Genomic DNA, 24,383 nt, shown 5'->3' on the forward strand with positions numbered 1-24,383 from the left:
TACGAGTGGCTGAGTGGGTGGGCGGAGTGTGTAGGTAAATGAATGAGTGTCATACTCTTAGGTTTTTTCGGTAAAGTCACGTAGGTAAAACATAATAAATGAAAATAACTAAATTAAATCACGACGTTTCGGAAGCAACACAAGCCTCCGTCATCAGGTGTAACTGCTCCAGTAAAATTACTGTAGCGTGGGATTTTTACTGGAGCAGTTACACCTGATGACGTAGGCTTGTGTTGCTTCCGAAACGTGATTTAATTGAGTTATTTTCATTTATTTTTATTTTAAAAAATTTTACCAACGTGACTTTACCGAAAAAAACCTAAGAGTATGAATCCTTGCAGTCACGAAAGCTTCAAATCTAGAATGAATGAGTGTCGTATGCGAGGGTGAGTTAGCGAGTGTGTTTATGAATGAATGGTTTAGTGGGGGGGGGGGGGGTGTGAGAGTGGGAGAGCACCTAGCTGCAGTCTCCCAGAGTGAGTCTCCCAAAGAGGTACTCGCCCAAGCCAGACTGAGGAACGCCCAGTCGCTTCAGATTGGTGACGTGGTCGCCCAACTTCTTGATAGACTCCACCTGCTCGTCCAGGAAGTCCTTCAGGAAGTCACACAGCTGAGACATTGTGAGGGGAGAGAGGAGGTGGAGAGGACATGTGGTGGAGGAGAAGAGGTGAGAGGAATTGGTGAGGGGATGATAGGAGAAATGGAGGAAGAGAGTGGATAGTTAAACAGGTGAAGACTTCATAATAAAGGTTTTTGGGTTAGATCGCGTAAGTATAAATGTGTCGTAACCCTCCACCACTCGACACAGCCAGTAAGGTTTGTCACATAAACAACGCGCCAATTAGTTACTACTTCAGCCCACCGGTGTGTTGGAGAGTAAATACACAACATTTACAATTTGAATACGACGTTTCGCTGGTAATTACATCCAGCATCATCGGGCGATTTACCGGAATAGTGAAACAATCCACCTGCTTCCAGTCTTAAAAAGAGCAATATGTTTAGAGATCAGAGGCCAAGGGAGGGGGGGGGTTCATGAAGCCATATATATAGACACAGATACAATTTCAACCAAGAAGATGGGTACAAACTGAGAAATCATTGGAAGGACGTTATCAACCAGTTTAAGTCATAATTGGCTATGATGTTCCCATCCTACCACCTTCGCGCGCTGACCCCTTGGTCGCGGCTCTGCAATCTTCCATTAACCTGCTAATCTCTCTTTAACATGCTAATTTTCACCTGGCAGCCCTTTGATTGGTGGAAAACGAACCACCGAAAACGTACATTATCATTGGCTGCTGACATTCGGGCTACGCCCATTTCAAACCCTTGCAAACAGTTTCCCTTGGAAGCTAACCCCCCTTTTCCTGAAGACGACTGCTTGTGTTGCGATCGAAACGTAGTTGTTATTTTTTTATTATTTTCTTTGAACCTATCTCCGTGACTTTACCGAAAGACCCAAGAATATGAGGGGGGGGGGGATATTGCAATTATATAATGGATTAGTAATCAGTGAATAAGCATGTGTTTCCTCTATAAGGAATGCAGTTGTAAGATGTATTACTTCATAATACGCTTCCAGGCCGCACTAAGCCGAAAGCTGTCAGAGTGGTAAAAAATGTATTTCTCTCAATTTCAATGAATTCCCGAAATAGTCTCGGCCAGTAATACTTAATTAGTTTTATACAACACTTCAACGTTATCAAAATCAATTGAGTGTCCTTCATATAAATTCCCAACTAATAACGAACAATTTAAAATAAAAGTACAATTCCAGTAGATGAGATCATTGCTGAGGTGGAATCAGCGGTACGACACCTTCCACAAAATGAGGCAGAGATTATTAGGCGCGAGGTTGACAAAATCATTGAGAATAGATCTCACCCAAAAACCTTTAAACAGTACCTACTATAATCACCCAGGAATGTCTGTCGTTAATGCTCGTGACGTCACTCCACATCGACCAGCCCCCCTCATTAATATTCATGAGCAGGTGACGTCCTCCAAATGGACACCCCCCCCCCCTCATTATTATTACCAACTATAATGAGCCAAGAATATCTGTGCAACGTTCGTGACATCACTCCACATCGACCAGCCCCTCTCATTAATAATCATGAACAGGTTACGTCCTCCACATGGACCCTCCCCCCTCATTAATAATCATAAGTAGGTGACATCACTCCACATGGAGCACCCTCCCCCCTCATTAATAATCATGAGCAGGTGACGTCACTCCACATCGAACAGCCCCCCTCATTCATAATCATTAACAGGTGACGTCCTCCAAATGGACCCCCCCCATTCATAATAATTAGCAGCTAACGTCACTCCACATGGGGGGCCGAAGTGCCTCCTCCCCCCTCCTCGGCGTCAACTTGCAACCCTCACTACAAAGGCAGAACCCTCACATCACGCGATGTCCGTAACGCTATTGAGACATCGAAGTAAAAAGGACGTCATGATGAACAAGGGATTATAACCTTAAAATAAAATAGGTCTGTGTCACAGCGCCCTTACAAATTGCACACGCATTAATGCAATGAATATCACGTCGCGGTCTGCTTTTCGCTTGCAAGTTTCAGATTTACTGCAATACACCCTTCCTTGGACGGGCAAAAGGCTAGTTATAAATAATATTGGTCGCAAAAGCCTACGTGTTAAAGTGAAGACTTGTGGTGAAAATTCACCAGTATCTGTACAAGTCGAGACTCATCTCGAGGCATGCATCTGTGTGCATCTGTGTGCATGTCCGAGCATTGTCTGTGTGTCTCCGCGTTGGAGTCTCTAAGTCCTGGTATGTGTGCGATTCTGTGTACTCACCTGTGGGTCATTCTTCTCGCGACCCTGCCCATGTACATCCAGGAGAGATTGGTTGATGCTCTTCTGCAGCTGCATAGCAGTCTCCATGGCCTCCAAAATATGTCCCCACTCATCACGCTCCGGCTTCTACACAGAGATATACAAGAGGTATATGAAGACAGAGATACACGGATACACACACAGATATCTAGTTACTCAGATACACACAACAACCGCCATTCACCACTAAGTGGTGGTGATGTCACCACGGCGCTTGTGCCAGGCTATGTGCACGGTGAGGCCACGTGAAGTGTCGAACGCCCGCTGGCAGGTGCCACGGGTAGACTGGCTGAGATGACTGGCCAATGCACCACCTGTGCCCCCTATTGTGCCAACTTGCTGTGCTTTAGCCACTCGGTGCTCTACTCCTTGTTGTGAGCGTCGCTCCTCTGCCCTCCGTTGTTGCTGGAGGGCGACTGCCTCAAACTGCCCAGTAGCGTCCTTCAGGAGCCTCCTCCACAGAGGCCGATCTTGACACTGCTGGTACCAGTCATGGGCAAGTCCACTCAGCTCCGCGTCCGCCTGTACCACATCACTCCATCTCTTCTCTAGCCCGTGCCACACCCATTTAGCCCCCTCTATCCGGCCGAATAAAAGCTGTTTAGGCATGCGGTGGCTGGGCATACGGGCTACATGACCCAGCCTAGCACCTGTGACAGGAGGTCATAGAAGGCGTCTGACTCATCGGCCTTGCCTGCATCTCTCCACGGATGTTCATCTTCGGTTGGGGCATAAGTAACAACGACCACCACTCCTCACCTCTGGTTGATGGGAAGGCAAGCCCAAAGTAGCCTGGGGCTTACAGCTTCTCACACCTCACCGCCATGCTCCCACGCCCCCTTCATTCTTTTGTTCAGAAGATACACTCCCTGTTATTTGGCATTCTTCTGCCCCGAGTAGAGTACTGTCCACCTCTCATGGTGGTATGAGCCAGAACCGGTCCACCGGACCTCCTGAATACCACGAGATCCAGGCGGTACCGGTCCAGCTCGGAACAGAGGAGTGGCAGCCTCTCCTCTGCAGTGAGCATTCGAACATTCCACGTGACCACCCGCAGTGTTTTTTTTCCGTTTCTGGAGGAACCCCGAAGATAAGGATTGAGTCCCCTGGCTCTGCCAAATGGGGTTTGGCCAGGAGACATCATAGACGCCTGTCCCCCCGGGGCCCCTGGCACAAGCTTTTTATGATATTTTTTCCGTGGAGGGGTTACCAGCCCCTCGTACCCATCCAGAGCCCCCATTTGGCCGCTGTGGTGGCTATAAATGCCATGAGGGGAATGGCCAATCTACATTGGCTCTCCCCCCATGGCACTACTCACCATAGCGTTGCCGTCCAGCACCAACGAGGAGGTAGGGGGTTGTTTTGCCGGACACAAAGTCACACAATCACAGGTACACATACACCGATGGAGAGATACGCAAAACATTTACACTGGAGCGACTTTTAAAAATGTTAATATCCCTGCCACATTTTGTGAGGGTTCCTCTTTTTTATTAATATAGAAGAGGATTTAGGATCCATTTTCTCTCCCATGCCATTCTCTCAATATTATAGGGCACCAGTGCTTAAACGGCCACAAAAAGAGGGACAATAACGCGATCAGGAATACAGAGAATCTTATGATTTTGAATTTATTAACGATGCCTTGATTCGTTATACGCTATTGAAACATTTTGCACAAGGATACGAATCAACTGTGGCAGATAATTATTTCCTAACAACCAAGTACAGTCATACCTCGGTATACGACTGCTTTGGAATACGTCGAATTTGGTATATGTCGTATATTGACGAGAGAAAAAAATGTCTTGGGATACGACGTCTTGCTTGGGATACGACGCACTTGCTAGAACTTGGATGAGTCACCGCGTACATTACCCGCGTACACAATACTGTTATGGCTTGTTAGAGCCGTAACAGTATTGTGTGGAATGACCAGACAATGTCACACTTCAGGAACACTCTTAGAAGAAGGCAAAAACAAACTTCAATGGACAGGTTTTTAGTAAAACTCAAATCTGGTGAGCCTCAACCAGGTCCAAGTCAAGAAAAAAGACAGAAAAGAGAAGGAGAAAAAACCCCCGAATTTCAGCTTTCCGAAGTTTTAATAGCAGGGGACTCTCCTTCCAAACAATAACATCCCCTCCTCCTCCCCTTCCTCACCACCATCCTCGTAGGCTATCAACTCCTCTCAGCAAGGTAAAGTGACGTTACATTTTATTTTTATTTCCATTTATTTTAATTTATGCATTTATTTTAATGTATGTATGCATTTTAGTAATAAGTAGTGTCTAAATTATTTTTATACAACCCCATTAATGTATAATATGCCATATAAAATATCATTTCTTATACTCTGGAACGGATTATTTCCTTTCCCTTTATTTATTATGGGAAAAATTCGTTTGGTATACGTCATTTTCGGTATAAGTCCTACCTTCTGGAACGAATTAACGACGTATACCGAGGTACCACTGTACAACTGACCAGAGGTGTGGACTCGAGTCATGTGACTTGGACTCGAGTCAGACTCGAGTCATGAATTTGATGACTTGCGACTCGACTTGGACTTGCATAACAATGACTTTGTCCCACCTATGAGATGTGGACTCGAGTCATGTGACTTGGACTCGAGTCAGACTCGAGTCATGAATTTGATGACTTGCGACTCGACTTGGACTTGCATAACAATGACTTTGTCCCACCTCTGCAACTGACTCTTCAAAACTCTCGGCAACAGCAGCAGCCTTAACACAGCGCAGCCCATGTGTTGAGAATCACAAAACACCGTGGCGACAAAACAAATACAGAAGAACGCGACGACCGTTTGTACCAACCCTCATGCACGCTCCACTCTTGGGCAATGAGACAACACAGCACACGTCCAGGGTACGTAACGTCAATCTCAGGACTTGGTTGGGGACATCAACAGCGCTCTAAATAGCTCAACACAGCTGGAGTCTCGTGTTTTGGTTGGCGCCATCAATAGCGCTCCGAACAAATCAAAAGCAACTGCAGTATCGGGAATGGTTGGCACCATCAACAGCACTGTGAACAACTTAAAGCAGCTGCAGTCTCGGTCACTGAGCCGCTGGTCTTTTCCAAGAGTCTCCTTGGTTGTGGTGAACATCGACCATCCGTCCTTCCTCAGGCGAATGCCGACCACCCCGGCAAATGCCGACCGCTCCAGGCGAACGCTGCACACACCTCCGCCCCCCTTACACCTCTTTCTCTCTGCCCTCCCTAGCAGTCAATCAGCTGCCTGTTGCTTGGTGAAATTACTCCATCTCTCGTTCCTCAGCCCCTGTCTATCAACTTGGTTCGTGCAGCGTCTTCCAATCAGAACCTAGTTACTTCGTTATATTAAACCAAATTTTTGTTGACCACACTTGCTACAAATCACGTATAGCCCTGTAGACTATCCCTTCACCTCACGCCAACTGGCCTGCCTGGACTGGCCAATTTGTGTCCCACCCCCAGTCAATACCAGACTGAGTGGCGCCGTTGCTTTCGGAGGTGGGGGCTTTTGGGGGATTTTCCCCCATAAACGCTCACCCCCCGTACCTCATGTAACCACGGCCACCTCGGTTCACGATGGCACGACAGCGCTCGTCCACACCGTTTCACATTTCTCGGGAAGATCATAATGGCCATGTTAGCCAAGGAACTGGAGATCCTGGGTTCAAGCCCTGGGTGTCTCTCAAGAGGAGGTTTATTATAGCCATCTCTCTCTCGAGGTTAATGGCAGTGTTGGGTTCCTAACATTTATTTAGCGAATGCTTTTACACATGACATTCACACAGTAGCAAATGCAGAAGAAAAAATATGTATTAAATAAATGCATATACAGTATGTAAATGTGACAGCCTCCTTGTGGTAGCCTCCTTCTCGACCAAGCATGCCCTGATGGACTTTACAGCTAGGGACGATGTGCGCCATGGTCTCCTGCTCCCCGCATTCTCAGAGCGTGCTGTCAAGTAGTATGCCCCCTCGATGTTTGGAAGTGACACACACCCCCTAATCAGACTGGAAGCGGTTCAACTGAACCCACTGATGACTTGGGAGGTCGAAGTCAGGCATCTGGACAGACAAATCACTGATGAGGTTTTTGTTAGGCACATCGAAGCATCTCCATTCCTCGCCCCAGGCAGTGCGGGTATCCTGCATACTCAAGTCTTTGGGCTGTGGTAATGACCACTCTCGGTGTTGAGACTTCAGATTCATGGGTGGAGGCTTGGAGATATTGATGAAAGGGCAACTCCAGTGCTGTATGTACCTTGTCCAACATCTTGGCCACTGCAGTTTTTTGGTGGGAGGGTGTTGCAGCATACTGGCAGTCACGTTCGTGGGGTTGTCCTGATGGCACTAGAGATGGTTCTCATTCAGACATTCAGCTGAGTGTCCACCAATTTGGTGTGTATTCTGCTACAAAAAAGCACAAATAGAGGCCTATCATACGAAATGACTGAGCACCAGCACCCCACGTTAAGCCAGCCAGGCCAACAGATGGTTCCGCGAGCGCAACTTGCCCAGCCATCTTGTCAAGTTATGAACGGTATGTCAAACTTCTATCAAACGTCACTCCAAGGAACACCGGCTTTGGGCCATGTTTAAGAACTGGCCATTCAGGTGTACTTTGAACTCATAAGTGGCTCTGGCACTGAGCATGTGAAACACACTGCAAATGGTCTTGCTTGTACTTGGCTGGAGTAATCATGTGCTGCAGTCGTCTGCTACCATTGCCAGGTCACTGTTTGAGAAGCTCGGCAGTGTTCACTTATGAGCACGGCACCGCTGGACTCGTAACAGCTTTAGCAGAAGTCGACTGTGCTAGACGGCATCATACGGTACTGTGAGGTCCAGGAACACTGCACTTGTTTTGAGACGTCGCTGGAAGCCATTCTCAACAAAAGTAAATGCCAGGGCCTGGTCGACACTCAAGATGTTGTTGACAGTAGGGGAGAAGCGTTCTAGCACAAATGCAATCAAGAGTCCCATCAAGACTCTGATGGGATCGGGCGGACCCAGCGCCTCCTCCCAAAGCGCCATTGTCTTTTGCCTCACCTCGGTAGGGCCCAGAAGTAGGAGTTGGTATGTCTCAGATAATGTATAGTGGGCCCTATCCTCCATCAGCCATACCCATATCGTGGAGAGGATCTTTAGGAGGTCAACATCCCCTGCCTTGATAATTGTTTTTTTTACCGTTTTATCTGGCAACAAAACTGACACCTTTTTTTACAAGGAGTCATGTTTGCATTGACCACAATACCTGCGGTCGGAATTCAAACAAAAACACAACTCTAATAATGTATGCACTGTCCTTGAAATTGATTGGTCCATACCCGAGACAGCTTTTCTTAGAGCCTAGTCTCACATGGTGTTGGACCAGATGAGCCCAGGGGAGGGGAGTTCTGTTTGAAGAGGTCCGCTAGGTTAGAAGTGCTATTCACCCTGAGGTGCTTGATTTGGGAGAGGCACCACCTGGAGGGGGAGACATTGGGCAGAGGTCTTCCTGAAGGTCGGGGACAGAGCCATGATTTCTGACATTGTGACACTGAGTTTATAGCCTGAGACTGCACCGTACTCCGCAATAAGCTTCAGGAGGGCAGGTATTGAGGTGTCCAGTTTGTGTTTGTAAGCAGAACATTATCCGGCGTATAAATTTATGTTATTTTCAACTTGCCCATAGCGTATACCTAATATCTCCTGGCTACTTCATATTCTGGGTGCCAGAGGCTCAAATGCAATTACAAAGAGGAGGGGGGATGAGGGCATCCCTGTCTCATGTCTCTATTGAGGGGGAACCTCTCTGAGACAAAGCCATTAGGAGTAACCGTCGCAGTCGAATGATCATAAAGGAGCTTGCACATTTTGTTGAACTGTGGGGGGGGAAGGCTCACCTCTGCATGGTACCAAAAAGAAACCCCCATTCTACCCGATGGAAAGCCTTGTCCCCGCCTAGTTCAATGGCGTATATTTTTGTGCTTGACCTAGAGGCAATATCAACTGAGTCAACCAAGATTCAGATGTTGTCTGAGGGATTCCTGCCTTTAACGGACCCCGTCTGGGCAGAGCTAATGACCTCCAGAAGGGCTTTCTCAAGGCACCACGCCAGGGTTTTAGCATACAGCTTATAGTCCGTATTCAAGAGAGAGATGGGCCTGTAGCTCTTGGTCTCGTCTATGGGGAATCCCAGTTTATATATGACGGTGATTGCCACCTCTTCTGTGGAGTCCGGGAGTTTCCCTTGTATAACAGACTAATTTAAAGTGTCAAGGAGTGTGTTAGGATCATTGGGCCCAGGCTTCTGTATAACTCCAATCGGAAGCCGTCGGGGCCTGGGGCCTTCCCTACGGGGGAGAAACCCAGGGCCTCCAGGAGTTCGGGGAGCTCGTTCGGGGCTTCCATAGCTTCCCTCCAATCCAGGTCGATATGGAGGTAGGGGAGTCTCAAATAGGAATTTCTCTATATCGGGGCTCGATGGAAGGTGCCAAATCTGACTTGGATGTTTTGTTTTTCCAAACATCTGGCTAGTTTATCAGTTACTCCCATAATGTACGTTTTTTATAGTTTTAATTACTTGGTCAGTTTCAATCATCGTGTTATTTGATTTGGTTTTGGCATTCAATGCCCTGCTGATAAAATACATAAATTCATATCTGGTACAAAAGATGTATTATTATAATAACGAAGCTATAAACATGACTGGATTAATTGCACTTGTGGCAAATGCTATGTTGGGCAAACAGGCCGAATGATCAGTACGAGACTAAAAGAACACCAAAGAAATATTCAATACTCCCAAATACAACTGTCAGCAGTGGTGGAACACGCGTGCCAACAATGATACTCAATTGATTTTGATAATGTTGAAGTTATGTGCAAACTAGTTACTACTGGCCAAGACTAATGAGATCATCTATCGAAATTTAGAGAAAAATAATTTTAACCGTTCAGATAGCTACAGACTTAGTGCTGCTTGGAAGCAAATCATCAAATAACACATTGTTTGAATGCATGCCTATACAGGTCACCATACTTCTGTAATAAAGGTCATGGAAGCGACTTCTGGAATCCGGTCTTTATTTGTCTTTTGTTCACAACACTCCTGTCATACTCCTTCACGCTGCTAACAGACAGCGTGAGAGGGAGAGATTGAGACTCGCGCAGCCACGTGGCAGGCCTGGCCCCCGCTCCAGCGTGGCCTCACCCTCCGTTCGTTCCAGATCTGACCACGTGTTGTCCGTCTCCACCCCTTTTAATACCCGGGTCACGTGGTACCTTTCCACCAATCCTGGATAACCTCCATGCAATCTTCCAGACTCCATCTACGATCCCAGGACCGCGCCCCTTACTCGTCCCCCCTTTGGCTGTGGCTAAAGCCAGCAGAACCAATCCTCTACTTACAGATGTCACCTTCCCATTACGTCAGGGCCACGCCCCTAGACTTCCCCCCATTGGCTATGGGCCAGGACCGGTAGAGCCAATCATCGTAACGAGGTGTGATCAATCAACCACCCGAACATAGCCTCACATTACACTTCAATAGGAATGACCGTTTGTATGGATATTTTAGTACACACAATCTACAGGAAGTACAAGAACAATGGGCTTATATAATGCGCATCCATAATGTAGGTGATTACCATATATATAAACCAAACGGCAATGGATACCCATAGTCATTTATATTCATTCATTAATCCCTCCCACTTTGTGTAAGAAGAACATACAAGTGTTGTCACATCTACCCAACTATTTAAGGAACGAAACAGGATTTCTCCACAAATTTAGCTGTCGCCAGATGAAGCTAATTATAATTACTGGCGAAACGTCGTACTCAGATTGTAAATGTTGTGGCTTTGCTCCCTAACACACCGGTGTGCTGTACTAATAACGAATTGGCATGTTCTTTTTCAGTGACAAACCTTACTAATTAGCTATGTCGGATGGTGGCAGGTTTAACGACACATTATATTTATGCGATCTAACCCAAAAAACCTGTATTATGCGTAGTGAGTACTGATTCAGGGAGTTGGGGGGAGAGGGGAAAGTTGGGGAGAGGGCCAAACACTGGCCACCCAAGGGGGGAATCTCTGTGTCTTCCGGTGATAGTGTAGAGGTGTTACGGGAGGGCAAACAAGCACACCGGGCGTGGTTATGCCCATATGCGAAGAGATGCTTACATCCACGTCCGCACCGTTTAGCCTGGGGGGCTAACACGGCGCTGGGATACCCCACGGCCCCACCCCTCGGTGGGGGAGTTGCTATATAAGGCGGTGAGCCGGAGGGCTCGAGGTTCAGTGTTTAGCTTTAACCAGCGAAGAAAGAAGACCGGCTAGATAGGCCCTGGGACTCCCCTGGATCGCCGTCCTTCTCAGGACTGATCAGGGCAAGCCAGTGGCGTGGCCCCGAGAGCCCAAAGCCGATGTTTTTCTAAGAGCCGGTCTGGGGACTCAGGGTGCCGTAATCCCAGCTTAACCAGAGCTGGGTCAGCTAGCCTCCCCTAGCCCTGTAGTGGAGGACCTAGGAGTAGGCTAGCCGGGACAGAGATTGTGGGATCTCCCTGTTAGACGGGTGAAGGGGCCGATACCCCTTCAAGTGTTGTATATCTCGGCCTGTAATATACAACTGTGGTCAATAAATAAGTGTGCCTCCGACTACATCGTCCAAGTCTCCTTGAACCTACTACAATAGTAATAAAGTGAGGCGATCAGCCGTGACCCATGTTGTGTGCCTTGCATTGTCCATGAGTGTAGGTACAGTACACAGTGTCCTCGTGCAGGGGAGGAGGGAGTTGAAAAAAACCCTCTCGGGGGAGGACAAGGGCAGGGTGATTTACCAACATAGAAAAAGGTACCCATACAAATGTTAACAGCATCAGGCCAACAGTAACAGCATAGGGGCCATAGAACCAAATACTGGAGAGTTTTCAATTTTACATTTGTGTATCAAGTATCCGCATCTGCCATGGTTAGTGTGGATGTGATTTATGGTGGACCATGAGCTTCATGGAAGATCAAATCCAGGGATCGTCTGCGTTAGGTCTTTAACAAGGTGTACGTGAGTTCTTTTGAATTCCATTCAGCTCTCCAAGCTTCATTGGGGTTAAATTACCATTGTTTAAGGTTAAGCGCATGGGTCCAAAAGGGATTGCGTGACTTCAAGCGATGACAAGAGATGTTATTGAGATCCTGATGAATGGGAAGGTGACCGTTTTCTTCGATTCGCAGGACTTCCCAGAGGATTGCACTGCTACGGCAGATGGGTGAAGGAGAGATGTGTAACATCATGGGCAACCAGGGTGTTGGGATCGACTTAATACCCTATACATTTAATTAATATTGCCCCTCCCCGTCTCTCTGAGTTGCCCACACAGATTAGCAACTCTGATTTAGTGGCTCCATCTCCCAGTACCTTGATATCATGCAGCACCACACGGCCGCCGCGCTTGTTCTGGTACGCGAGCAGCTTGTCGGCGTGCTCGTGCTGCTTGTCGGACAACTCCTTGAAGAACTTGCGTGCGTTCTTCAGAGCCACGTCATCGCGATCAAAGTAGGACGCCTGTTGCCATAGACAAACAGTATCACCATTACAACTAACATCATTACTGTCATCACCACAACCATTACGACTCACAACAAAATCACCATCACAATTAATGACCACTAGTTGGTTTGTGGCCGCATCTGTGGCGCTAAACAGTATGACTGCCTGCTGCACCTTTTATTCTATGCTTTCATTACTTTAAATCAACAGGGAGGTTCAGCCCCACCCCTTCTTCTTCATACCCCACCCCCCTTTAATTCATCGTCCCAATCCCTTCTGGATTAGGCCCCACCTCTTCCTCTTAAGCCTCCACCCCTTCCCTGGACAGAGGGATTGGGCTGGTTTGGGTGGTGGTCAGGGTATTGGAAGAGATGGGAGTGTAAATGCAGCAGAGTTAGGAATGTTGCGTGGGGATGGAGTGGTTTCACAAACCACCACTAGCCCTCAGAGCGGCAACATAATACAACAATTGATAAGGTTTCTTTATCCAGGAAACACTAAAGAATCTCGACAGCGTTTCAGAAGAGTCCTGCCAAGTTCTTTAGTCGGGATGAATGTGGCTGCTGTGTAATTCCAATCAAGTAATTTGGAGTGTAATTTTTCTAATTTGGCAAATTATGGACCATGACGCGAGCACAGAATGTCATATTCTTGTTAATGCCATCACGGGCTCTTTACGGTTCACCAAGTCATACAGATGGCGGGTATTATTTTATGGTAAACACACCGCAGTAAGATCCAAGGTGGCACAGCAGTGAACGGGCTACTGCTGGAAATACATTCACGAAACTACCACCACCACTAGTTAAAAAAAGGATTCGATGTCACGTTGCTCAAGCATCCCAATGCTGAATAAATTACCTGCAGATTACTCAATTGGCATCACACACAGCAGAACCATCGCCCCCTACTGCGAACACCTGGCAGGATCCTCCTGAAAAAAAAAATCCTCTGAGGCTTTCCTAGGAAAATAAGTGGAGTAATATAAAAGATAATTATTGAGCCGTGGTTGGTCACATGATTTGGATCCATGCCCAGTTAATTCACTCGCACGCTCGTGCTGACGGACCGACTGATTCTTGCGGTAAAATCAACAGTGATCTCGCCGAGATTATCAGCAGTCAGTTTAACCCAGTACATCAGCGGCGCAACATGTCACTCGGGAAATATACTCGGTCACATCTTCACATCCACCGATATCGTAATTGGGACCGAAATGATGGAAAATGTGGGTATTTAAGATCACAGTCTCGTGACGTGCAAAGTTGCATTACCTATTATTCTCCCACCCAGAGCCGGCCCAGCCACTAAGCGACCCTTGCAATTGCAAAGGGCCCCGTGGCCAGCAGAGGGCCCCCCCTAAAGTCGCTGCTAGCTAGTGGGTGAAAAAAATCATACATCAAAGGGGCCTCCAACCAAATTTAGCTTAGGGCCCCCAAAGGTCTAGGGCCGGTTCTGCTCCCACCCGTCACAGCGATATCATAGAGAGACTGGAAACGACTGGACTATGATTCTTTTCGTCAGAAGATCTGGTGCATTGGCGTGTCTATATCCTGCATCGGCAGTCGATTCATTTGCAGCTAAAGTTTAAAATGACATCACTGCTGTTCTTGATGAACTCGTGCCGAAAAAGCACAAATAGAACAGGGAGAGCGCACAGTAACTATCACCGGAGGCGATCACGGCAAAGCAGACGCAGAGTTGGCTGGAACATCCTTGGAAGAAACCGCTTTCGAGACTGTCTGACTCACAGTGCCGCTTGCAGATCTACCAACCGACTCATTCTTGAATCTCGCAGATCATTCTATGCTCTGCGCATCAATGAGTCCGCTCACGACCCCCGTGCTCTCTTGCGCATTGTGAATGGTCTTCTGCACTCCAATCACCCATCAACCCGTCAGCCAGGTCTGTGCACAGTACTTACAACTTTTTTCGCCAAGAAGATAATAACGATGAAACACATGCTCCCAGTCTGCCATCTGAGTTTGATCAACCTGGAACCAATGCACGACTCGAGACCCTGGCACCAACGTCGGTGGCAGTGGTGTCGATGCTCATTGCACGGGTGACAAATAAGACATCGCTGTATTACTACATCCACACGTCGATTCTGAAATCATGCTCGGACAGTGCTTCCACCGCTGGTTGTCTACCTGGCAAATCTTTCGTTCAGTGAGGGTCTGTTTCCCAGACCAGTTCAAAATGGCCCAAGTAACATTGCCCCTTTAAAAAGTTGGCTTGAGCCATCGTGACCCTGAAAACTATCACCCGATCTCAAACCTGAGTACAACTTCAAAGTTCATCGAGCACCTTTGTCTGATGTGGTTACTTCCCAACGTTGCCGCGATGGGCAAATTCAACCCATTGCAGTCGGCATACTGGAAGTTCCACAGCAGTGAAAGCTCTTTACTAAAGATCACTGATGACCTCGACAAGATCATGGATGACTGGTGCACCACAGCATTGGTTGGCCGCAATCTCTCAGCAAAATTTGACACCATCGACCGCGAGATACTCATTGGGCGGTTCCGGTGATGTAATTGTGTATTGGGTACAAAACTGGGGTGGATTGAGTTATATCTACATGGTATCGCCTATGCCATACCTAGTTGGCGTACCACAGGGGTACGTCCAGAGGCCCTTAAAATTATCAACATACATTTCTCCGATTGCCGATGTCATCTCATCTCATTGCACGACATCAAGTTGCATCTATATGCTGATGATACACAATTGTGCACTGCAGTGAAGTCAAAGTTAGATATGGAGAGCCTTAGTAAACTCGATGATTGCACACGAGTGGTGCACGTGTGGTTTTCACTAAACAAAATGCTGCTTAATCCAGAAAAATAGGAGATTCTGCTGGTTGGCACTCAGGCTCAGGCGCAAACATTTGTGGTAGGATCAGGTTTGGCAGGCGCATACTCCAGGTTTCAGTTTTCTACTCATCTAAAGAGTCTCGACACCATACTCGACCAAAATTTAATTTGATCACAAAGTGAAACATATCGTCAGGTTCTGCAATTTACATATGAAGGCGTTATGACACATTTGACCACGAGTGAGTCGGAACATAGCCAACACAGTGGCCTGTAGCATTGTACAGTCACTGGGTTACGCAAGACCCGACTTACAGAAATCCAACTTTACGGAAATGCTCCCATAAAAAAAATCAATACAGTATGCAGAAATGTTTGCGTTAGTTACGTAAGTGCAAATAGTGCAGCACGGTAAGGTTGCAGTTGAATACCACAGAGCGAGCCCTCGCTAAAAAAATATTTGCCAGGTAGACAATCAGTGGTGGAAGTAAGTCCAAGCATTATTTTAGAATCGACAGACAAGGAGGCAACAACAACCGCCATTCGCCACTAAGTGGCGGTGACGTCACCACGACGCTTGTGCAAGGCCATGTGTATCTTGTCGAACGCCCGCTGGCAGGAGGTCACAGGGCAGACCCAGGTGTCACGGGTCGATTGACTGAGATGACCGAGATGACTGGCTGATGCACCACCTGTGCCCCCTACTGTGCCAACTTGCTGTGCTTTAGCCACACGGCGCTCCGCTCGTTGTTGTGAGCGTCGCTCCTTCGCCCTCCGTTGTTGTTGGAGGGCGACTGCCTCCAACTGCGCAGTAGCGTCCTTCACGAGCCTCCTCCACAGAGGCCGATCTTGACACTGCTGGTATCAGTCATCGGCAAGTCCACTCAGCTCCACGTCCTCATGTACCACATCACTCCATCTCTTCTCTTGCCCGTGCCGCACCCGTTTAGCCCCCTCGAACCGGCCGAACAAAAGTTGTTTAGGCATGCGGTAGCTGGGCATGCGGGCTACATGACCCAGCCAACGCAGCCTTGCCTGCCGGAGGAGCTCACCGATGAGACTTTGTCCAGATCTTTCAAGGATTTGTGAGCTCCTCACACAATCCAGCCTGGTTAAACCCAGGCCAGCCTAAATATTTCCAACTGGCAAAGATGCTCCATTAGGGCGGTCCACGTTTCGCAAGCGTAGTAAAGGGAGGGAATGACCGTGGCCGAAAAGACCTGAAGCTTTGTGCGGAGCGACAGACCAGGTAGCTTCCACACAGCATTACGCAACCGATGAAAAGACATTGCCGCTCGACTGATTCGGAGTGAGTCCTCTGCTGCTAAACCAAAGCCGCTCATGAGCACACTGCCCAGGTATGGGAAACTCTCCACTCTCTCCACAACTGCCCCATCACCGATTGGGAGTTGTGGGGGTGGAGTGTCCGATGGTACAAAATACCCAGGCAGGTGCTTAGTTTTGGTGGGGCTGATGGTAAGGCCCCACCTCTTAGTGGCACGCTCCAGTTTCAGCAGCAGCGTCTCCAACTCCTCCTCTGAATGAGCAGCAATTGCCTCTCAGTGTGTGTCTCTCTCCTTCCCTCGATATGGTGTCGTTTGTTTGTCCAACGAGCTGGATGTCTCACTAGCACAGCCACCGTTGCCGTTGGTTCGTTAACATTGACATGCTAATCTCTCACAATACAATGGCCACCCCCTCAGCTCTCGCATCAACCCCACCCTCCCCCCTTTTTCACCCCCCCCATCTCGGTTCCCATCTTTGGATTTCCCACTCGCTGAGGCACAATCTCTAGCCCCCACCCTCTTGCCCGATGCGGCAACTCCCCCCTCCCCCCCTCTTGGCTCTATATGTAGTGGTGGTATTGACGTGCGCCGACTGTGACAGTGATGGATCACGGGGCGGCGCGGGGTGCGGGGTTGGGCACGCGTTGTGGGCGTGGTGTGGACGCGCGCGCCGGGAGTGACAGATGACGAGGCGGCGCGGAGTGAGTGGTGAGGCACGATGAGATGTGGGAAAAGAGGATCGTAGCCAGCGCCCGGCGATTGGTCGAATAAGTGGGTGCTCGCAGCGACGTCCGCAGGTGGGGTATAAAGGGGGACGCGCGAGAGCACTCGGGGAGAGTTACCCAGTTGAAGACCCGAAGACGGAGCTGAAGACCTAGTGAAGCCGAGTAGCTCAGTGGCGTTAGTCGCCGAGTAGCTAAGTGGATGTTGGTCATCCGAGTAGCTCAGTGGCGTTAGTCGCCGAGTAGCTAAGTGGATGTTGGTCATCCGAGTAGCTCAGTGGGCGTTAGTCGCCAAGTAGCTAAGTGGGTGTTTGTCACCCGAGTACTAAGTGGATGTTGGTCATCCGAGTAGCTCAGTGGCGTTAGTCGCCAAGTAGCTAAGAGGATGTTGGTCATCCGAGTAGCTCAGTGGGCGTTAGTCGCCAAGTAGCTAAGTGGGTGTTTGTCACCCGAGTACTAAGTGGATGTTGGTCATCCGAGTAACTCAGTGGGCGTTAGTCGCCAAGTAGCTAAGTGGGTGTTTGTCACCCGAGTACTAAGTGGATGTTGGTCATCCGAGTAGCTCAGTGGGCGTTAGTCGCCAAGTAGCTAAGTGGGTGTTTGTCACCCGAGGTACAAAGTAGGTGTTAGTCACCTGTAACCAAGTTTGATAAAATAAAGAGTGTGTTACCCGTGAAGTCGTCTCCCGTGGAGTTACTACATTACATATATATAAGGACTTGTTTCAGCAGCCGTTGTCTCCATCCCACCTGAGGACGATTGCTTGTGTGGCGATCGAAACGTCGTGATCTATTATTTTTTCTACCTACGTGACTTTACCGAAAGAACCAAAGAGTATGGATTCCTGCAGTCACGAAAGCTTAAAATCAAGACGGAACATCACTGTTTTTAATGGTTCTAATTTTTAGACTAATTAATCCCACAGACTTTCCCCACAGACACAACAATCTTACCACTACAAGCCTATCTAACAATTCCACTTTACTCTGAAAACCCATTACTTTTCTGGCTCCCCTTACCCTTTTCTCACCTTCACCACTCGCCACATAATTCTGGTCTATGATTAAGGGTACAATTAATGTGAATGACCAACAAACAAGCAAAACATGCGGTTGCGATGCAAATCGGTCTATGCCCTGCGGGAATTACAACCAAACGGACAGCTGATAAGTTACACAGCACCACGGGTGGCTATGGGTGATGCTGTGGTGCGGGCGAGAGCCGCGGTCCTGCAAAATTTGTAAAATGCGTGTTGCGGAGCCATGCTTACCCATGGATACTCATATTTCCAGGCCGCTGCTGGTAAATTGGTATACCAATAATAAACCGCGTATACATGAATTATGAAGTTGGCAAGTCCGTGGTGAGCGAGGGATTGCTGTATATAATCGGACGCTCATAATCAAGTTTAAGAGAAAAACGGACATTAATATAAAAATGGGTAAAAATATAATAAACATACAAAAATCCCAGGTTAATCACGATATGTTCATAATCTGTGGGTTAACCCCTGTCTATATTCATTGCCGATCAATCCCATTGGTTAGTATATCATCATGTGACAGACCCCCATTTGTGATTGGCTAATATCTGTATGATCGGTGATTCTGTCGCAGTCCGTTTTTATTGTATTACAGCAGGCGCTCCATTCCACCCCTACCCGTCCTTCACACCACGTGACCCCATCCCCTACCTCTCCCCACTCACAAAACAAGATTCCCCGTGTAGCCCACAGGCTGTTGGGGCAAGGGCTATGGAGAGTGGTGTGGCCACAACCACGCCCGCTCACCTTTGTCTCCCCCATGCTTGATGCTCAAAACACACACCACTCCAGATACTCATTTTAGGGCGAGTCGACCTAGCCTGGGGTGATGGACAGATATCACTCTCAAGCCATTGATGTTGGCCGTGAGCTCATCGAATTCCTCCAGCATAAATAAAGATTGTGATTACAAACTCAGGTCGCCGGGTTTATAGTAGCAGTGCGCTATAACGAGTCAATCCATGTAGTCTTCCCGTGCCAGGCTAGGTGCACGTGACCCTGTAAGTGTTTTGTTCACCTACCCGAGGTCTCCACTAGATTAAGTCGACCCTTGTCCACTCAATATCCGAGCGCGGCAGTTGACACAATGAGGAAAGTTTCCTACACCACCCCAGCACTACCACCTCTGTCCACCCAGCAATATACAGGGATCCCCGATATACGTTAGGGTTAGGTGATCGGAAAGTTGCGGCTCATAATGAAACGATGGATCATGGGGAATTTCCCCCCATAGGAATACATAGCAAGCAATATACGTACTATGCATTTGTAGTGGATACTAATCAGGCGCACACCAAGACTGGGAGACAACACGTTTTTATCAAGAATAGGGGTTTTCCCCTTTTTTCTGGCAAGAAAACTGAAACCTTCTTACAAAGAATCATGTCTACATTAACCACAATATTTGTGGTCAGAATGCATAAAAAAACACTATGACAATATATGCATTGTCCTTGAAACTGATTGGTCGGATTTCGCGCATGTGCTGCCATCTTCTCAGTCCTATGACGTTCTATCACGTGCGTAGTGCTACGAGCGCTCATTGTAATCGGCGCGGGCTTTATCGCAAAATATCGTCGCAACCCTTCAACACAACTTGTCCACTCCTCAAGGTAATATCATACAAATTATAGGTTAAGGTAAATTCTTTTTAAAATTCCGTTTTAAGATTTGTGCTTTTTACACACTTTTATTGAACTTGCCGTGTGTCTATATTACCTCAAGTCTTTGACGCTTAATACCTTTGGATCTACGAACCCTAACAAGCTGACATTTTCTACATCTCGCGTGACAATTCAAGCTTTCATGAAAAAAAAGGTCGTGTCCCGCCAATCCTGGGCTATTTGTGGTTTTGACTTAATTTTAATAAATAATACTCCTTCATTTTACCCCTCTTTCTTAACTCTCGAATGGTGGCAATGCGTATGCTTTCTTTTATCGTATGGACAAGGGTTGACATAGGCAAGCCATCATTGTCATCTCTACAGGGTCATACAAATTAGGGTAAAAACAAGTTTTCCAATGCACACACTTTAAGAAAATTAACCATTGAAAGGAAGCCACCCACTTTTAATAAGCACATCTAACGTGATTAATGCTGGGGTCAAAAAAGTTATTTTCTACTTTTCAGTGCAGATAAAAGTGTGTGCATTGAAAAACTTGTTTTTCACTTTTTTATGTTAAACATTGTTTTATGTTTCAGTTATTGCTTTAAAATATCGCACATCCATTTTTTATATATATATAAAGAAAACTTTTAAAGTGTATATACAAGTTTTAAATGAAGGGTTTAAGTATAAAAACGATAATCGTCACTGGTATTGCCTGTGAACGGGAATCGAAGTCGGGTGCCGGGCTCGAAGCGCAGTATAGCGCGAGCCGCTACACACCCACACGCAATGTTTTTGACTGAAATGAGCCGTAAACAAAACGACGTATATGCTGGAAAATGTTACATTGTGTTCCTGAAAAAACAGTAACGTGAGTGAGAAACAACCTGCATCGGGCGATGTATATCCGGAACCCCTTGTAACACCGACGTATTCACCCACTCACATATTTATACTGTGAAGGGCAATTGCCTAAAACGTCGCCTATACCCTTCATTTTCTTGCAGTTTTGTTGCCAAACGTCTTGTGTTTCTTTTGACTCGTCCACTGAAAGAAAACTGCGTAACAAAAAAATCTATCTTTTTTTATCCTGGGTAGTGTTATTTTTTAATTGCATATGCCTTAGAAGTACAGAAAATGGTTATTAGTCCCCACAAACGTTGTTTTTGTGACAAGCACCGTGATATTTTGAAATGTACCGATTTTCAATGAGAAAACGTGTGCATTTGTGTAATTCCTTCACGTAAAGTCCTGGTCACAAAAGCAAAGTGTGTGGGGAATAATAGCCATTTTCTATACGTTTGAGGCATAAGCAATTAGACGATAACACTTACTACCCAGGAACAAAAATCTCACCCATTATTCATCCACTCACCATGGAGAGGTAGACATAGGACGCATGCAGATTCATGTTGACCTGGCGGTTAATGATCGCCTCCACATCTTGGCTGTAGTTTTGACGAACCTGGGGTGCCATTATTTCTGCTTTCGATTGAGAGAATGGGACTCAAGAATACATTTAACAGGAATTTTCTCGGAGGATATTTTGTTACTGAGAGGAGCAAGACTTCCACAAGACGACAGGGTTCCCTCAAACACTGCTGAAGTAAGATCTGTGACCTGACTGAGGGAGCGCTGCTCAGCTCGCAGTTTATATAGCCGCTTGGCAGCAGGCGGTGGATAAAGTTAACTAATCAGGGGCTTAACAATGGACGGGGCTCGCATAACAGTAGGCGGGGCTGTTCATGCTAAGCTAAGAGTGGGTGGGAACGATTGACAATTTAGCTGCTGATGCCGCTGTTGCACAAGCACAAACAACAACGAATCCTAAACACATTCGTCAATAGCATCATAGCCTTAAAAGGAACATATATAATAGATGTTTCCGGTAAAGGCCCGTCTGAGTAGTACACAGTGTGAGTCTATGGTTTTCTGTGTCTCTGCGTGTTCGCAACATCCTCACTCAGTTTAGCTCCATCCCTAATCTGTGATTGGTTGAGCGATGGGGCACTGGGGGATACAAAGGCAGGCATGGGGAGGAGGAATATCGCAACATTATGGGTGTGTTATGTGTAAGAGGGTATGGTTATGGTTAGCACGGTGTACAGTGAGAAAAAAAAGTATTTGATCCCCTGTTGATTTTGTACGTTTGCCCACTGACAAAGAAATGATCAGTCTATAATTTTAATGGTAGGTTTATTTGAACAGTGAGAGACAAAATAACAAAATAAATCCAGAAAAACGCATGTCAAAAGTGTTATTAATTGATTTGCATTTTAATGAGGGAAATAAGTATTTGACCCCTCTGCCAAACATGACTTAGTACTTGGTGGCAAAACCCTTGTTGGCAATCACAGAGGTCAGACGTTTCTTGTAGTTGGCCACCAGGTTTGCACACATCTCAGGAGGGATTTTGTCCCACTCCTCTTTGCAGATCTTCTCCAAGTCATTAAGGTTTCGAGGCTGACGTTTGGCAACTCGAACCTTCAGCTCCCTCCACAGATTTTCTATGGGATTAAGGTCTGGAGACTGGCTAGGCCACTCCAGGACCTTAATGTGCTTCTTCTTGAGCCACTCCTTTGTTGCCTTGGCCGTGTGTTTTGGGTCATTGTCATGCTGGAATACCCATCCACGACCCATTTTCAATGCCCTGGCTGAGGGAAGGAGGTTCTCACCCAATATTTGACGGTACATGGCCCCGTCCATCGTCCCTTTGATGCGGTGAAGTTATCCTGTCCCCTTAGCAGAAAAACACCCCCAAAGCATAATGTTTCCACCTCCATGTTTGACGGTGGGGATGGTGTTCTTGGGGTCATAGGCAGCATTCCTCCTCCAAACACGGCGAGTTGAGTTGATGCCAAAGAGCTCCATTTTGGTCTCATCTGACCACAACACTTTCACCCAGTTGTCCTCTGAACCATTCAGATGTTCATTGTCAAACTTCAGACGGGCATGTATATGTGCTTTCTTGAGCAGGGGGACCTTGTCGGCGCTGCAGGATTTCAGTCCTTCACGGCGTAGTGTGTTACCAACTGTTTTCTTGATGACTATGGTCCCAGCTGCCTTGAGATCATTGACAAGATCCTCCCGTGTAGTTCTGGGCTGATTCGTCACCGTTCTCATGATCATTGCAACTCCACGAGGTGAGATCTTGCATGGAGCCCCAAACCGAGGGAGATTGACAGTTCTTCTGTGTTTCTTCCATTTGCGAATAATAGCACCAACTGTTGTCACCTTCTCACCAAGCTGCTTGGCGATGGTCTTGTAGCCCATTCCAGCCTTGTCTAGGTCTACAATCTTGTCTCTGACATCCTTGGAGAGCTCTTTGGTCTTAGCCATGGTGGAGAGTTTGGAATCTGATTGATTGCTTCTGTGAACAAGTGTCTTTTATACAGGTGTAGTGGTGATACGCGCTGGGGTAGCGATCGGGTGCCAGCGCGTCGTGATTGGATGGGTGTGTGGTGACGCGCGCTGACGGTGAGGGATCAGGGGTCAGCGCGGGATCGTGGGTTGTGTGGTGCTGATTGGCTGGGTGCCGGTGACGCGCTGGTGAGGGAGTGATCGGGTGGCAGTGCGGCGTGATTGGTTGGTGAGTGGAAACACGCGCTGGGGGAAAGCGGATCGTAGAGATAGCGCGTCGTGATTGGTTCACTAAGGAGCGATGCTCACGTCGAGGTCCGCATCCGCTCCGTCTCCCGGGAGGAGGGACTATATAAGGTGATGCACACAGGCATAAGGGGAGAGTGTAACCAGCGAAGACTGAAGACGGAGAGGAAGAGATAGGGCCCTGCGGTACCCAGTCCCGCTGTCCTGTGGGGACCGGGACTCTGTGTAACCCAGAGGCGGAGTGTAGGGTGAGCATGCAGTGTCAGCATGCAGAGTGTGTAGCCAGAGGCATAGGGTCTACACGAGACGAGTCTACACGAGACGAGTGATGTGTGTGTAGCCAGAGGCCTAGAGTCTACACGAGATAAGTGAAGAGTGTAGCCAGAGGCATAGGGTCTACACGAGACGAGTCTACACGAGACGAGTGATGTGTGTGTAGCCAGAGGCCTAGAGTCTACACGAGACGAGTGAAGAGTGTAGACAGAGGCAGAGGGTCTACACGAGCTAAGTGAAGAGTGTAGCCAGAGGCAGAGAGTCTACACGAGCTAAGTGAAGAGTGTAGCCAGAGGCAGAGGGTCTACACGAGTTAAGTAAAGTGTGCCGTCGGAAGAATAGAGACCACACGTTGTATTGTGACAAGTCAAGATTTAATAAAAAGTGTGTTACCCGTCAAGGAGTTTCCTGCCGTCATTTCCAATACTTCACAGGTAACAATGTGAGATTAGGAGCACTCCCTTTAAGAGTGTGTTCGTAATCTCAGCTCGTTACCTGTGTAATACCGTTGAGGACTCTTGGACACCCGGGGTTGAAGCACACGTATTTATTCCGCAACAGTTGTCACAACCGCGGACAAACAATACTGGAGGGGGTATCGGCCCCCTCAC

At 47.5% G+C, this 24,383-nt stretch overlaps 1 protein-coding gene across 1 annotated transcript; it reads right to left on the reverse strand.

The window, feature by feature from the left end:
• Positions 1 to 241: 241 nt before the first annotated feature.
• Positions 242 to 21,507, reverse strand: LOC144948746 (ferritin, higher subunit-like). Its single transcript, XM_078878394.1, has 4 exons — positions 21,269 to 21,507; positions 12,283 to 12,429; positions 2,827 to 2,952; positions 242 to 610 (listed from the first exon to the last, which is right to left on the reverse strand). The coding sequence occupies exons 1-4, from the start codon at positions 21,368 to 21,370 to the stop codon at positions 458 to 460; spliced, it is 528 nt and encodes a 175-aa protein (XP_078734520.1). The 5' UTR covers positions 21,371 to 21,507; the 3' UTR covers positions 242 to 457.
• Between the last annotated feature and the right edge of the window lie 2,876 nt (positions 21,508 to 24,383).

The sequence above is a fragment of the Lampetra fluviatilis genome, chromosome 51 (genome assembly GCF_964198595.1).
Source record: "Lampetra fluviatilis chromosome 51, kcLamFluv1.1, whole genome shotgun sequence".
NCBI classification, from domain to species: domain Eukaryota; kingdom Metazoa; phylum Chordata; class Hyperoartia; order Petromyzontiformes; family Petromyzontidae; genus Lampetra; species Lampetra fluviatilis.